At 41.4% G+C, this 17,348-nt stretch overlaps 1 protein-coding gene across 2 annotated transcripts in view; it reads left to right on the forward strand.

Annotated features, from left to right (window-relative positions):
- The window catches only part of DNAJC1 (DnaJ heat shock protein family (Hsp40) member C1), a 183,608-nt gene extending 166,532 nt beyond the window's left edge, over positions 1–17,076 (forward strand). For both annotated transcript variants that reach the window (XR_015139744.1, XM_086334535.1), the window contains 3 exons: positions 13,013–13,061; positions 14,318–14,742; positions 16,868–17,076. Coding sequence is in view for 1 of the 2 variants with exons in the window: in XM_086334535.1 (XP_086190661.1) it covers positions 13,013–13,061; positions 14,318–14,742; positions 16,868–16,936 (543 nt within the window). In the remaining variant the exon portion in view is untranslated. The remainder of the gene's footprint in view (positions 1–13,012; positions 13,062–14,317; positions 14,743–16,867) is intronic.
- The last annotated feature ends 272 nt before the right edge of the window (positions 17,077–17,348 follow it).

A 17,348-nucleotide genomic window follows, 5' to 3' on the forward strand; every position in this document is an offset into this window, starting at 1 on the left:
CTTCTGGGTATATATCCAAAGGAAACAAAATTGTTATCTCAAAGACATCTGCACTCCCATTTTCTTAGCAACATTATTCACAATAGCTGGTGTATGGAAACAAAGTGTTCTTCAGCTGATGCACGTGTGCACAAAATGTGTTTATACACACACGTACAGGGGAGGAGTATTCAGCCCAAAGTCAAAACTGGTAGAAAAGTTGTAGAAAAGCAGCTGCCAGGACTAGGAGATGGAGATACGGAGAGGTTGGTGAAAAGGTATAAACTTTCAACTACAAGTTGAATAAGGTTTGAGGATCTAATGTATAATATGGTGACTATAGTTGATAACACTGTATTGTATAATTGAAATTTGCTAAATGAGAACTTAAATGTTCTCAAAAAAAACTAATGAAGAGAAATTCTCAGGGAAAAAAAAGCATCAACCATTTTGTGGCACCAGGAGATGCGTTCTTCACAAAGAGGATAGAATACTAAAATAATTGTTGAACCACATAAAATTGGAAAGTTGACCAGTTGTTTTCTTACATGTTTAAATTGCCTTTTTAAGTAGAAGTATGGCCCCTAAATGATTATAGTGATATTTACCATTCATTTCATTATTTAAAACTGAGGATCTGAAAGACTCAGATTATATTAGCTGTTTTTTTTGTGTGGTATGGATAGTCCATATTGTGATTTATGCAGATAGTCCCCGACTTACAATGGTTCAGCTGGACTATTTTTCAACTTTATGATAGTGCAAAAGCAATAACCTTTAGTAGAAACTATACTTTGAATTTTGACTTTTGGTCTTTTCCCAGGCTGGTGATATGCAGGACAGTACTCCCATAATGCTGGCTAGTGGCAGTGAAGTGATTATGAGTAAACAACTGATACACTTACAACCACTTGCCGTACAGTATTCAATAAATTACATGAGATATAAAATACTTTATTATAAAATAGTCTTTGTGTTAGATGATTTTGTCCAGTTTTAGGCTAATGTAAGTGTTCAGAGTATGTTTACGTGAAGTGTTAGTTGTTCAGTCATGTGTGACTTTGTGACCCCATGGACTGTAGCCCACCAGGCTCCTCTGTCCACTGAGTTCTCCAGGCAAGAATACTGGAGTGGGTTGCCATGCCCCTTCTCCAGGGGATCTCTCTGACCCAGGGATCAAACCTGGGTCTCCTACATTGCAGGCGGTTTCTTTACTATCTGGCCAAAAGCTTTGGTGTTCACATTCAGTAGGTTAGGTGTAGTAAAAACATTTTCAATGTATCCTTCACAGATCACTGCCTTGTTGTGGTGAAGGGGCTTGTGCAACTCAATGAAGCTATGAGCCATGCCGTGTAGGGCCACCCAAGACAGATGGGTCATAGCGGAGAGTTCTGACAAAACGTGATCCACTAAAGCCTTTGACTGTGTGGATCATAACAAATTGTGGAAAAAAGCTCTTAAGAGATGGGAATACCAGACCATCTTACGTGTCTCCTGAGAAACCTGTATGTGGGTCAAGAAGCAACAGTTAGACCCCTGTATGGAACAACTGATTGGTTCAAGACTGAAAAAGGAGTATGACAGGGCTGTCTGCTGTCACCCTGTCTGTTTAACCTATATGCTGAGCACATCATCAGAAATGCTGGGCTGGAGGAGTTACAAGCTAGAATCAAGATAGGCGGGAGAAACATCAACAACCTCAGATATGCGGATGATACCACTCTAATGGCAGAAAGTGAAGAGGAACTAAAGAGCCTCTTGATAAGGGTGAAAGAGGAGACTGAAAGAGTCGACTTAAAACTAATATTAAAAAAAACAAGATCATGGCATCCAGCCCCATTACTTCATAGCAAATAGAAGGGGAAAAGGTGGAAGCATTGAGAGATTTCCTCTTCTTCAGCTCTAAAATCATTGCAGATGGTGACTGCAGTCATGAAATCAGAAGGTGATTGCTTCTTGGGAGGAACACTATGACAAACCCAGACAATGTGTTGAAAAGCAGACATTACTCTGCCGACAAAGATCTATATAGTCAAGGCTGTGGTTTTCCCAGTGGTCATTTACAGTTGTGAGCTGGACCATAAAGGCGGCAGAGCACCAAAGAATGGATGCCTTCAAACTGTGGTGCTGGAGAAGACTCCTGAAAGTCCGTAGGACAGCACAGAGATCAAACCAGTCAGTCTTAAGGGAAATCAACCCTGAATACTTGTCAGAAGGACTGATGCTGAAGATGAAGCTCCAGTATTTTGGTCATCTGATACAAACCGCCAACTCACTGGAAAAGTCCCTGATGCTGGGAAAGATTGAGGGCAGGAGGAGAAGAGGGCATCAGAGGATGAGATGGCTGGATGGCATCACTGATGCAATGGACATGAAACTGGGCAAACTTCGGGAGATGGTGAGGGAGGGGGAGGCCTGGTGTGCTGCAGTCCATGGGGTCGCAAAGAGATGGACACAGCTGGGTGACTAAACAACAAGAAGCCCAGTGTAAGTCAAGAAGACCTATGCTGTATTCAGAATTCTCTGTCAGTACAAGGAGTAGCTAATCACATATTCTTAAAACCAACACATGGATAATAACTTCTTCGGGAGGAGTCTTTCTGGAGTCATAACAAATACCCAATATTACCTCAGAAACCATCCCTTCAAAGGAACCACAATTTGATTTGATTTCTTTGTGGAGTAATTTATGCCCTCATGCATTTTGTAGAAAACAGAGCTTCAGCCAGCAATTAATGGACTTGATTGTGGTCAGGTAAAGAGAGGAAGAGAGTCCTACAAATACTACTAGACAAGCATCCCAAGATGACTGGGCATCATGCCACACCTACCAGAGGAACAACATCAGAGCCTAATGCTGTAGGGGCAGAGGGCAATAGGCCTCACTAAGGTAATCTAGCCATCCACTACAATAACATGCAAACAAAACAAATCTTCACTGGGGAAGGGTGTGGTGAGGGGAAGTCACTAACCAGAATTGCTGCAATATATTATCCAAAAGTTCAGTTTTGAACAAAAATAATGAGTCATGAAAAGACAGGAAAATATGACCCACACATTAGAATAGAACGCAACAGAAACTGCCCTGGAAGAGTAACCAAAGGGGACTTTCCTGATTGTCCAGTGGCTAAGACTCTGAGCTCCCAAGGCAGGGGGTCAGGGTTCAATCCTTGGTCAGGGAACTAGATCCTTTATGTTGCAACTAAGAGTTCACATGTCACAACTAAAAGACTAAAGATCTTATATGCTGCAACTAAGATTTGACACAGCCAAATAAATAAACACTTAAAAAAAAAGTGACCAAATATATGATTTCACAGAAAAAGACCTCAAAATAACACTTGTAAATGTGTGAGATATAAATTAGTTTTTAGAATAATAAAAGAACCAGCAGAAATTCAAGTATAATAATTACAATTCTAAAAATTCACTAGAGATGCTCCACAGTAGATTTAAACTGACAGAGGAAAGAATTAGCGAACTTGAAGATAGGCCAGTAGAGAAATTCAAGCTGAGGGACAGAGGGAAAAACAAAAGAACAGTGAACAGAGCCTCAGAGAAAACATCAACATATGCATAATGGGAGTTAGGAGAGAAAGGAGGGAAAAAAATCCAAAGAGTGTGTGGGTGAACACTTTCCAAGTTTATTGAAAAATGCTAACCTAAATACATCAGGAAACTCAGTAATTCTGAGTAGGATAAGCTCAAGAATGTCAACAAAAGATGCATCATAATAAAAATGCAGAAAGTCAAAATAAGGAGAAAATCTTGAAGGCAGCAAGAAAGAAATGACTTGTGACTTAGAAGGGAAACCCCTCCCCATAAGATTAACGGCTTTCTTCTCAACATAAACCATGAAGGCCAGGATGCAGTAGAATAACATATTCAGAGTACTCAAGAAAAACTTGCTGACCAGAAATCCTACATCCAGCAAAGCTATTTATCAAAAAAAGCAAAAAAACTTTTCAGTGTAAACAAAAACTGAAGTTCTTCAATCTGAAAGCAAGTGACCCCAGATGGTAATTTGAATCTACCTGAAAAAGAGCACCAGGAAAGGTAATTAGGTAATTATAAAAAAACAGTATAAATACATGTTTTCTCCTTAACTGATTTAGAAAGCAGTTGTAAATAACAGATACATGCTATTCTCAGGTCTGTAACATATAGAAAAGTAATATTTGTATAATATATTTACCAACGAGAGCACAAAGGATGTGAGTGGGAGCAAAGCTGTATGGGCTGAGTGAACCACTACAGAAAGTAAAGTAGTAATTTTAAAAGTATTACTAGATTTGTAACATGAATAGATACAGTATATATAATGGACACACTACAGTACAGGGGTAAAGAGAACAGAGCTTATAGCAGTAATGTTTCTATATATCCCTGAATTAAGGCAGTATAAATCTGAAGCTGACTGTCATAAGTTAAGATGTATATGGTAAACTCTCAAGCAACCTCAAAAAAAAAAAAATAAAGTACAGTTAAAAAAAAAAAAAGCTACATTAGAAAATATTCACTTATGCAAAAGAAAGCAATAATAGAGGAACAAAAAAAGACATTAAAAGTTAAATTCAACTATATCAATAATAACATTAAATGTAAATGGATTAAATAATCCAGTCAAGAGAGAGTTTTTCAGAGAGGATTAAAAAAAAGTCATGATTCATCCCTGTGTGGTTTACAGGAGACACACTTTAGATTCACAGAAATAAAAGGAAGGAAAAAATATCATGCAAACAGCACCTTAATAAAGCTGGAGTGGCTATACTAATATTAAATACACTTCAAGAAATAATTGTACAGATAAAAAAGAACATTTTATAATAATTAAAAGGCCAATCCAAGAAAATATAAGTTATAAGCATGTGCATCTAATAGCAGAGCACCAAAGTACATTTAGCAAAAACAGATAAATGAAAACAGAAACAGGTGATTCAACAATAAAAGTTGGAAACTTCAGTGCCCCCTTCTTTCAATAATGGAGAAAACAAACCAGACAGAAGGTCAACAAGATTCGAATGATACGATAAATCAGGTAGACCTAACAGACATCTATATAACACTTTATCCAACAACAACAGAAAATAAATTCTTCCAGTAAATATGAAACATATTCTAAGACAGACAATGTGCTCAGTATAAGTTTAAAAGGACAGAAGTAATATAAAGTATACTCTCTGATCCCAAAGGAATGAGACTGGAAATAAGTAGCAGGGAAAAAATAGGGAAAAGCAATAAATATGTCTAAATTAAACCTCAGACTATTAAATAGCAAATTAATCAAAGACAAAATCCCAGGAATTCCCTGTCAGTCCAGTGGTTAGGACCCTGAGCTTTCACTTCTGGGGGCCTGGGTTCAATCCCTGGTCAGGGAGGGTCCTGCAAACCATGTGGCACAGCCAAAAGTAAAAGAAGAAAAGATACCGCAAGGGGAATCAAAATTCTTAAAGATAAATGGAAATGAAGACACAGTACACGTAGTTTTAAGGAATGCATATAATGAAGTTAATAGAAATTTATAAATGTCTTTATTAAGAAAGAAGAAAGATCTCAAACCAATAATTCAAACTACCACCTTTAAACACTAGGAAAACAACAACCTATACTTAAAGCAAGCAGAAGGAAAGAAATAAGAAAAAAGAAAAAATAGACCAGAAGTTAATGAAATAGACTAGAGACTGGAAAAGTAGAGAAAAGTCAATGAATCCAAAAGCTGATTCTTGGAAAATATTAATAAGATTGACAGTCATTTAACTAGACTGACAAAAAAAGAAAAAACATTAACAGAATCAAAATGAAAAAAGATAGCTCTTCTAACAGAAATACAAAGGGACTGTAAAGGAATACTGTGAAATGTAGGCCTAGAGTCTGGATACCTATTTCTCTTAATAGCTATCAATGAAAATGGACAAATTCCCAGAAAGACATAAACTACTAGAACTGAATTAAGAAGAAATAGAAAAGCAAAAGAGACCTATAACAATTGAAGAGACTGAATCAGTAACTTAATTAAAAAAAAAAAACAAAAAACTATTCACAAAGAAAAGTCCAGGCCCATATGGCTTCACTGCTGAATTTTACCAAACATTTAAAGAAGAATACCAAAACTTCACAAACCTTCCCAAAAATAGAAGAGGGGGAATACTTCCCAAAGCATTTTATTAAGCCAGTATTACCCTAATAGCAAACCAAAGACATGAGAAGAAAACTACAGACTAGTATTTCATGTGAAGATGGATACAAACTTCTCAACAAAATATAGCACACTGAATCCAGAAACTAATAAAAATAATTATGTACCCTAATCAAGTGGGATTTCTAAGAATGCAAAGTTGATTCAATATCTGAAAATCAATAAATGTAAATTCATCATCAGTTCATAGATCTTCCCTGTAGCTCAGATGGTAAAGAATCTGCCTGCAATGCAGGAGACCTGGGTTCGATCCCTGGGTCAGGAAGATCCTCTGGAGAAGGGAACGGCAATCCACTCCAGTATTCTTGCCTGGAGAATCCCATGGATAGAGGAGCCTGACTGGCTACAGTTCATGGGGTTGCAAAGAGTCGGACACAACTGAGTGACTAACACACACACACACACAATCAGTTGAGGTCAGTCAGTTCATGGGGTTGCAAAGAGTCGGACACGACTGAGTGACTAACACACACACACACACACACACACACACACAATCAGTTGAGGTCAGTCACTCAGTCGCTCAGTCGTGTCTGACTCTCTGACCCCATGGACTGCAGCCCTCCAGGCTTCCCTGTCCATCACCAACTCCTGAAGCTTGCTTAAGCTCATATCCATCAAATCAGTGATGCCATCCAACCATCTCATCCTCTGTTGTCCCCTTCTCCTGCCTTCAATCCTTCCCAGCATCAGGGTCTTTTCCAATGAGTCAGTTCTTTGCATTAGGTGGCCAAAATATTGGAGTTTCAGCTTCAGCATCAGTCCTTCCAAATGAATATTCAGGACTGATTTCTTTTAGGATTGACTGGTTTGAACTGCTTGCTGCCCAAGGGACTCTCAAGGGTCTTCTCCAACACCACAGTTCAAAAGCATCAGTTCTTCAATGCTCAGCTTTCTTTATAGTCCAACTCTCACATCCATACATGACTACTGGAAAAACCATAGCTTTGACTAGATGGGCCTTTGTCAGCAAAGTAAAGTCTCAGCTTTTTAATATGCTGTTTGTCATAGCTTTTCTTCCAAGATCTTTTAATTTCATGGCTGCAGTCAAAATCACCATCTGCAGTGATTTTGGAGCCCAAGAAAATAAAGTCTCTCACTGTTTGCCATAAAGTCTCCCTGTCTATTTGCCATGAAATGATGGGACTGGATGCCATGATCATATTTCTTTGAATGCTGAGTTTTAACCCAGCTTTTTCACTTTCCTCTTTTACTTTCACTAAGAGGCTCTTCAGTTCCTCTTCACTTTCTGCCATAAGCATGGTGTCATCTGCATATCTGAGGTTATTGATATTTCTCCCAGCAATCTTGATTCCAGCTTGTGCTTCTTCCAGCCCAGAATTTCACATAATGTACTCTGCATATAAGTTAAATAAGCTGGGTGACAATATACAGCCTTATAGTGTACTCCTTTCCCAATCTGGAACCAGTCTGTTGTTCCATGTCCAGTTCTAACTATTGCTTCTTGACCTGCATACAGATTTCTCAGGAGGCAGGTAAGGTGGTCTGGTATTCCTATCTCCTTATGAATTTTCCATTTTGTTGTGATCCACAGAGTCAAAGGCTAATTCATCATAAAATCATATCATCCCTGGTGGCTCAGATGGTAAAGAATCTGCCTGCAATTCAGGAGACCCTGATTCAATCCCTAGGTTGGGAAGATACCCTGGAGAAGGGAATGGCAACCCACTCCAGTATTCTTGCCTGGAAAATTCCATGGACAGAAGAGCCTGGCAGGCTACAGTCCATGGGGTTGCAAAGAGTTGGGTACAACTCAGCAACTAACACTTTCACTTTACTTTCATCATATTAATAGAATAAAAAATAAGATTATCTTAGCAGAAGCATCTTACAAAATCCAACACTCCTGCATGATAAAACAACAAATTAGGAATAAGTGGGAAGTGCCTCAACCCAATAAAGAAGATCTACTAAAAACTTCAGTTAAAAGCATGCTTACTGGTGAGACAGAGGATGTTTTCCTACTAAGATCAAGAATAAGACAAGGATGTCTGCCCTCACCACTTCTATTCAAAATTTATGAGGTTCTAGCCAGAGCAGTTAGGTGAGAAAAGTAAGACTAAAAAGGAAGAAGGAAACTGCCCTTGTTTGCTGATAACATGATTTTATACATACAAAATGCTAAGTAATTAACTAAAAAACCAATGGAACTAATAAAATTCATCAAGATTTCAGGAAACATAAATGTACAAATATACTTTATGAACAATCTGAAAATGAAATTAAGAAAATAATTTCATTCATAATAGCATCAAACAATAAAATAGGAATAAACTTAACAAAAAGAAGTACACACTTCAAAAACTAGAAAACATTGTTGAAAGAAATTGAAGATCAAAACAAATGGAAAATTATCTTCTTTTCGTGGATCAGAAAATTTAACATTGTTATTTAAGGCTGCTATTCCCCTAAATGTCAGAGCTAAAACTATAAAACTATTGTGTTGGCAAAAAAGTTGTTTTTTTTTTTTTCCCATGACATCTTACAGAAGAAATCAAACGAACATTTTGGCCAACCCAATCTTAGAAGAAAATAGGAGGCTAAGTCATGACCTTGGATTCAGCAAAAGTATTCTTGGATGGGCCAACCAAAGTCCAAGCAATGTGCATATCATCAAAATTAAAAACGTTTATGGTTCACAGGACACCACTAAGAACCTGAAAAGACAACCTACACAATGGGAGAAAATACTTGCAAATCCTTTATTTGATAAAGTACTTATATCCAGAATATAAAAAGAACCAACCCATACAACTCAATAATAAAGACAAATCTGGGGCTTCCCTGGCGGTTCAGTGGTTAAGACTCCTGAGTTCCCACTGCAGGGTGTGTGGGTTCAGTCTCTAGTTGGGGAACTAGGAAACCACATGCCACATAGCACATTAAAAAAAAAAAAAAAAACCCTTACCCAAATAAAAAAGGAAAAAAGGATCTGAACAGACATTTCTCCAAAGAAAATATACAAATAGCCAATAAACATGAAAAAAAGTGTTCGGTATCTCTCATCATCTGGGAGATGCAAATCAAAACCACAGGATACCACTGTATACCCACTAAGATGTGGAATAATACAACAAAATTGGATTATGAGTTTTAGGAGGGATGTAGAGAAATCAGAAGCCTCATATACTGCCGATGGGAATGTAAAATGGTGCAGCCATATTGGAAAGCAGTAGGGCAGTTCCTCAAAAAGTTAGACATAGAGTTACCACATGACACAGCAGTTCTACTGCGAGGTACATACTGTCCACCCACAAAAAGAAAAAAGACAAACGAAAACATATGCCCACACAAAAATTTATACACAAATGTTTATAGCAGCATTATTTATAACAGCCAGAAGATAGAAATAAATGTTTATCAACTGATAAAGGCATAAACAAAACGTGGTGTATCCACAATGGAATGCTACTCCCCAATAAAAAGAAATGAAGTAATGATATATGCTACAACTTGGATGAACCTGGAAAACATCACCTTAAGGGAAAGAAGCCAGCCACCAAAATGCACATATGATTCCACTCATATGGAAGTCCAGGATAGAGAAATCTACAGATCCTCAAATCCACAGGTCTGTAGAATCTCTACAGGGATTCATAGTTGCTTACTGCTTGATGAGAAATGGGGTGGGATGAGGAGGATGGAGAATGATAGCTAATTGGTATAGGGGTTCTTTTTGAAGTGATAAAAATGTTCTAAAATTGGTCATGATGATGGCTGCACGTATCTGAATATGCTGAAAACCACTGAATTATACACTTTAAGTGGATGAACTGTATAGTCTGTGAATTATATCTCAGTTAAGCTGAAAAAAGTCTTCGTGTACTGTTGGAGAATAATCTCCAAAATATTTTGTTAAATAAGTTGCAGGAGTTTAAAAAAAAGAGTTATTTCATATCCTATATGTAGGTTGTGTATCCTGTAGTTACATAAATCCATAAATATGTTAAAATTCACAGAACTGTACAACAAAAGAAAAGGTAATTTTATCGTATGATGATGTAAAAACATAAAATCTTTAAAAATACAGTAGAATTGAGAGAGGCGAGATATTGTCACCAGAGTTGGTAGTTCTGGTGGTGGACATTGGGAGAAGCTTCAAGAAGAAGTTATACTTGCAAGTACCTTGAAGGATGGTTTGGCTCTGGACAGATATTTAAGGAGAGGTTTGCTAAAGAAAAGAAAATAATTTCAGACAAATGTTAACAATGTCTAAGAGTACAGGGTAGGGAATTTCTTTTTTTTTTTTTAATTGGAGTATAATTCCTTTACAGTGTTGTTAGCAGGGTGGGGAATTTGTGACCATCTGGAGAGCATTAAGATAGCTCAGTGGTTAAAGAAAAAAAAAATCCACCTGCTAACGCAGGACACACAGATTCAGTTCCTTGGTTGAGAAGATCCCCTGGATCTTTCCACTGTGGGATCTTCCCACTCCAGATTTCTTGTCTGGGAAATCCTTTGGACAGAGAGGAGCCTGGCGGGCTACCGTCCACAGGGCTGCAAATAGTCAGACGTGACTTAGCAACTAAACAACAAAAGGGAGCATTAATTGTTCAACAGGATGCATACAGGAAAGAAAATAGATTGTGGATTTCCCTGTGTGTCAGGTTAAGAATTAAACACTTTGTTGTATGGTCACTGGTGAGCCATCAGAGGTACTTGATGAGAACTCAGCCTTAGGGATATTATTCCATAGAACTGCTAACAAGTAAGTTTAGACCAGTTAGAAGGCTGTAATACTAATTTAGTTAGAGAATAGTTAGAAGGCTGTAATACTAATTTAGTTAGAGAATGAAGGGCTAATACAGGTGATAGAGACCTGAGATGGGAACAGATGGAACCAATATCGTGAAGAATGTGGAACTGGCTGGAGAGGAAGAAAAAAGCCCCCAAAATTGGCCCTTCGATTTTGAGCCTATGTGACTGGGATGATAATACTGTTAGGAAAAGGAAGGAAAAGCAGAGAAGTCGATGAGTTTAGGTTGGAATTTGTTTAGTTTGAGGAGCTAAGAGATCTCTAAGCAAGGGACTTAATGGCAATTAGACAGGGAAGCCCGTGGTATGGTCAGCACCACACCCACAGATTAAACCAACCTTGCATGGAAAATATTTGGGGGTAAAAATCTAGAAAGTTCCAAAAGGCAAAACATGAATTTGCATCACACTGGCAACTATTTACACAGCATTTAGATTGTATTAGGTACTGTAAGTGATCTAGAGATGATTCAAAATATACAAGAAGATATCGTAGGTTATATAAAATGTGAGAAAGATATATGGTGATACAATCAGAATTTTGAGTTGGGAAAGCTGGAAGTCAGGGAAGCTTACATTGGATAACCTTAAGTTTTTTTCCCATAAAATAAGCAAGGTCATTCATAGAGTGGAAAGTAGGGGATAGAATTAAAGAGTGTTTCTAAGCAGCTTTAAATATTTTCTCTAATTCTGCCCTTTGTATGAATGAAAAACAAATGATCCACATCAATTATAATAGGTAATATTTACTGAGCCTTTAACATCTGCTAGGTATCATGCTAAGAGCTTATTTCAAACTTAAAACATCCCTAACAGACAAAAGGTATTAGCAGTTTTATCCACATATTACAGAGGGTAATACATGAGACAGACAAAGGATGGAAATAGCTCAAGGTTACCCAGCTAATCAGAGGTGGAACCGACCGAATATAGGATCTAACTATGAGCTGGTCACAGGATATTTTCTGAGGTTTTACTTTCAAATTTCTTTAAAGCAATGAAATATTGGTTCAAGAATTTACGTGGATTAAGGGGAACAGAATACAAAGTATGTATTCCATGTATACAATGGAATGTAACCTCAATAAAGTTAATAAATGGAGAGAGGATGGCTTGTTTAGTTAATGCACTGAGGCAGATAACTATCCATTTTAATTTTTGTATTTAATGTTGATCTCATGTTTAAAGTATATATATAGCAGCAACCAGAGCAGTGGTAGGGCTGAGATGGACTCAGGGGCACAGGGAAAACGTTCTAGGGTAACAGGAATGTTCTATAATTCGATTAGAATGTTGGCTACATGTTTTGGTCAAAATTCATTGAAATGTACACTTAAAGTCTGTACATTCCACTCTGTAAATTTTATAGCAGTTTTAAAAAGGGAAATCTATAGACCTCTAAGACATCATTAAATTAAAAAAAAAAAACTATTCTGAAAAGAAAAAAGCAAACTGTAAGGTGAGACATACAATATAATACCATTTGTTTGTAAGAAAGGGAATAATTCTTTCTGTGGATCACTCACGTATGTATGTAAACGTCTTATGGTTCTTGGGTCAAACTGCCCTACTCCACCAAGCGGTCCTCCCCCAGGATCAGTCTTAGTGCCCTCAGGGTTTCTGGGGTGCAAGGACAGACTCTTACATTAGCTTCAGAGTAAATCTCTCCACTGTTCATAATGCTCATTGGTATAATAGTCTCCAGTGAAGAAACATACTCTTTCAGGAAGCTGTCCCTAAAAAACATGATGTGTTTGTATAATGATTTTGAAAACTAGTACATCTTCAGAAGCAGCCTTGTATAAGGGGGCTGAATGGGCTGAGTTCTTGTCCTGACTCTGCCACTTGATTAAACTGATATTTTGGAGCAACTCCTCTAATCTCTCTGGGCTTCAATTTTCTTTTGGTTAGAAAGAATGGACTGAGCTGATGCCTGAGGGTCCATCCAGGTCTAAGATTCAATAAGCTCTGTTCCTTCACATGGATCTTGTATGAAATAGGTCACCTCACCTACAATAAACATGTGGAAAGTCAGCTTTTCTCTTTTATATTTTGAAACAGGTGACAACCAAAGCCAAGCAACTGAAGGATTCAGTTACTTGCTCCCCAGGTGAGTCAGCACCCACTCCATCCCAGTAACCTCAAGCCATGTCTTCAAAATAACCCTCATTTCACAACTGCTTAAAAAATGATGGTGTTTAATAGTTGCGCCCAATGGACTCTACCAGTTGTCTCTCTGAAAAGGGTCCGTTTACAATCACCCACCAGCCAATCCAGCCCTGCACACACAGTGGTGCTAAGATGTACTTAAATAAGTTTGAGGAGCTGTAGAAACCTTGTTGTTCTTTAGTATGGGAGAAGCTGGGGGCAGGGGACACATGGGAAAGCCAGTCTGTACGGTTTTTCCACACTGACCACAGTTGCCACCGCACACACAGAGCATCCTTGAGAACAGATCAAGCAGTTTCCCCAAGAATCTGTGTTTTTCAGAATCCATTTTCTCAAAGACTAAATGGAATTAGAGCCCCATACTGTTTGCTTGAAACCAGGAAGTGCGCCTTCAACCTTCCAACTCTACTTAAATACAGGTCCCTGTACTCGATGTAACCAGCCAGCAACCAGCAAACCCTGAGATCTGGAAACGTCTCCCTGGGGAGGACAGGGCGTGGATGCTAAGGACTCAGGGGGGAGGGCATTCCCGATTGCTTTCCCACCAGGACAGCTGTTGGTCTGGCATGAAGGCAGGGACCGGCTAACAGCGTTCTGTGAAAGATGCTCCCCTCCAAGACGGTGTCCAGAAACATGCTCTTGAAAAGGCAGCGAGGAGTTTGGTGGGCCGTGGACAGGTCTTTCTAAAGAGTAGGAGGGGTCAGGAGTATGTGAGGAGGGCAGGAAAGGCGTGGTTGAACATTTGCGGGTTCTCTGAGGTGACGCCTGTGGGTGGCGGTGGCGCAGGGCCCCAGGCAGTCAGCGAGCCCAGTGAAGGGTCTGACACAGTCTGCTGACACTCGTGGAGTTAGCAGCAACCCTGGGTCCTGAAGAACATCCTTCCTAACCTAGAAAGTAGGCGGTTAGTCCTTGCACTTCCTCTGATCACAGCGGACTCTGGAGGCCCCTGTTCCTTAGAGTGGTGGAGGGACCACGGCCCGGAATCAGACAGAGAGTTCGGATCCCAGCTCTGCTGCTGCTGAGGCTGATGTCCCTCCCTGTACAACTGCGGTAGTGATGGCTATCCTTGTAGAATACTGGGAACGTTCAGTAAAATACACGCAAAATGCCCCACCACTGTCTGCTGTGGCGGCCACACCACCGCGGCTCTTGTTCCCTGAACCGACCTTGCCTCTCCCCATGTGTCCCTCCACACAGGGATGGTCAGGCTCTCGGAACTCAAATCCACAGCTCAGAACCCCAGGCCCACCAGGCCCACCGCAGCCTTGCAGGACAGCATCATCACCCAGCGGGAAGAGGCCCAGTCGGCCACGGAGGAGGAGGAGGAAGCGGCCGAGCTGGGGGCAGAGGCCGCGGAGGAGAGCCGGCCGCGGAGGCGGAGGCCGGCCCGGCCCCTCGAGCCGGAGGAGCGGGTCCGGGGGAAGAGGCAGAAAGACTTCGACCTGTCAGAGCAGCGCGAGTCCAGTGACGAGGAGAGCCAGCAGAGAGAGCGCCCGCGAGCCTCAGAGGAGCCCTGGACTCAGAACCAACAGAAGCTTCTGGAACTAGCGTTACAGCAGTACCCGAGGGGATCCTCTGACCGCTGGGACAAGATAGCCAAGTGTGTCCCGTCCAAGAGCAAGGTGGGTGACGCCCGGAAGGCAGGCCTCTGGGGGCTCCAGACACAGGGAAGTGGCTTGTGGCTGCACCCGACCGTCCCTCATCTCACGCCTCCTCCTGTCCTTTCTATCCAACCCATCCTTCTCCTGCCAGCTGCCTTCCAGTAGGCTGCCTCTGACAGTGTGTGAATCTGTGCACTCGACTGAGCATAAATGAGGTCGAGAGTCTAAGTGTCATCATTATACCGACCAGTTACTTTTTCTCATTGAAAACCCCATGCACAGAACATTAAGTTCCCTATGACAGTGCTGCCAACCTTCTGGAGCCTTCGTTCTGCCAGTAGGGGCTAGGCCGGGGGAGGGACTGACAGGTGGACACCAGGACCAGGATCCAGCTTGTCCCTGCAGCGCTGTCCGCCCCGTTTACAGCTCCTTAAACACGTCTGCAGAGGGTTCCCAGACACCAGCTCAGGGAGTGGGCTGCCCCTGTGGAGAAGCAGGCCCCACCCGACGCCGGCTTCAGCGCTGACAGTGCGGAGCCGCCCATGTGATCTCAACTCTGGCCCTCCCTGACACACACAGTCTCCTGGGCTTCTTTCCTCGTACCCACACCCTTTGAGACACCAGGAACACTGAGAAATCAAAAGAGCCAATCTCTGCTGCCTTCTGTGCCCACCACTCAGAAGCCTGTGGGCACACTGATGTTCATTTACACTTTTTTTTAAATTGAAATTCAGTGTTGGGAAATCTAGCTTATGGCCACGGATGTCCCCATGTGTATAGGTCTAGTTTATCTCCTTTAAAATAATGAAGTTAATAATTCCTGAGGAGAGAAATAAACCATTAGCTGTTTAAGAAACACAGCTCCTTCCCAGCCCCTCTGACTGATTTGCCGGAAGAAATGATTCTCCCTGAATTCCTCTAGCACTTGTGAGTACACAGGTATTTACAGGTAGGATGAACTGACAATGGGTTAAAATGAAGGAGCTGCAACCATGGATTCCTAGAGGTGGGATGCTCAAACTCACTGCCTTGGGGGTTTGGAAACCTTCCTGTTTCAGGGAGGAAGGTCCTGCAAGGGTTCCTTCCCTTTAAGCCTGACATCAGAACGAGGTCCAGGGGAGGTTCAGCCACCCCTGCTGGCTCGCTGCCCCTGGGTGACTCCCCGGAAGTGGCCCACAAGCCACTGGGTGACTGGGGCCTGAGAGAGGAGCCAGGCCCCTGGCGCTGCCCCGGCAGGCCTGCTGCTCAGAGCCCAGAGCTCCCGCATCCTCCAGTGGAGCTCTGGGCCGCTGAGTACCACATCTCACGCTTGGCTCTGCCAGGGGCAGAAGAGTTAGGAAAAGGCTGATGTTTTAGGCAGGTAGTCCTTGGGGAGAAGGCAATGGCACCCCACTCCAGTAATCTTGCCTGGAAAATCCCATGGACGGAGAAGCCTGGTAGCCTGCAGTTCATGGGGTCGCCAAGAGTCGGACACGACTGAGTGACTTCACTTTCACTTTTCACTTTCACGCATTGGAGAAGGAAATGGCAACCCACTCCAGTGTTCTTGCCTGGAGAATACCAGGGACGGCGGAGCCTGGTGGGCTGCCGTCTATGGGGTCGCACAGAGTCGGACACGACTGAAGCAACTTAGCAGCAGCAGCAGTCCTTGGGGACTGTTAGATGTTTCTCTCAGAACGCTGCTAAAGCCAAAACCCCAGGAGGAGAGTGAATACTCGTTCTTTGTCCCGGGCAGCTGATAAAGTCATTTACAGCAGACCACAAACCAGTGACCTGGTTTCCCACATGACCTTAAGTTAGTGAAGGGTTACGGTGCCTCCAGGGTGTTTCTGAGCAGAAACAGAGATGGTTCTGGAAAGTACCCTGTGATACACAAGGGAGCAGCGAGGCCGCTCCGTGCTTCATCAGGGTCCTCACCCCAAGGAGTGGCACCCACAGGCAGCTGGGTCTTAAGCTGCCAGTTCTGCAGCCTGAGGGGCTGGAAGACCAGCCGGTGCTGGGACGCGTCCAGGGAGAGCAGAGCATGTTCCCCGGGAGGTCCAGGCCGACAGGACAGCCCTTGGTCAGGACTGGGCATGGCGGGCTAACCCCACAAGGGGCACGCTGATTGTAACTGTCACCCCACCACCTCTTTCTCTCTCTCCAGGAAGACTGTATCGCTAGATACAAGCTGCTGGTTGAACTGGTTCAAAAGAAAAAACAAGCTAGAAGCTGAATCCTCTGGAAGATGTTGTTTACCTCCATTTTCCAAAAGGATTATTTTTTAAATCTTATGCAGAAATTTACATTTTGTACCTCAGTATTTCTATACGTCATGTGCCTTAGTGAAAAAAAAAATTAAAAATCTAAAATAAACGTTGTGCTACATTGTTTAAACATATTGTGTTAACAGAAAAACAGATTTGGGTATTTTATAAATTATTTTCTCTCTCATCACTGCAAAGCTTAATTTCCTGGGGACAAACAGAATAGTGCTTTTCTAACAGTTAGGTGAATACATGAAGGAGCATGAGTGAACTAATGTGGAATTAAAACATAGTGTTTCTTTGACCAAAGAGCACACCAGTTGAGTAGTAGCAGGATGCTGGTGTTTTGGGAAGAAAAAAACCTGGTTGGTATATTGAGCT

The sequence above is a fragment of the Bos grunniens genome, chromosome 13 (assembly GCF_055505025.1).
Source record: "Bos grunniens cultivar Pamir isolate PY7600 chromosome 13, Bosgru_T2T1.0, whole genome shotgun sequence".
Taxonomy (NCBI): Eukaryota; Metazoa; Chordata; class Mammalia; order Artiodactyla; family Bovidae; genus Bos; species Bos grunniens.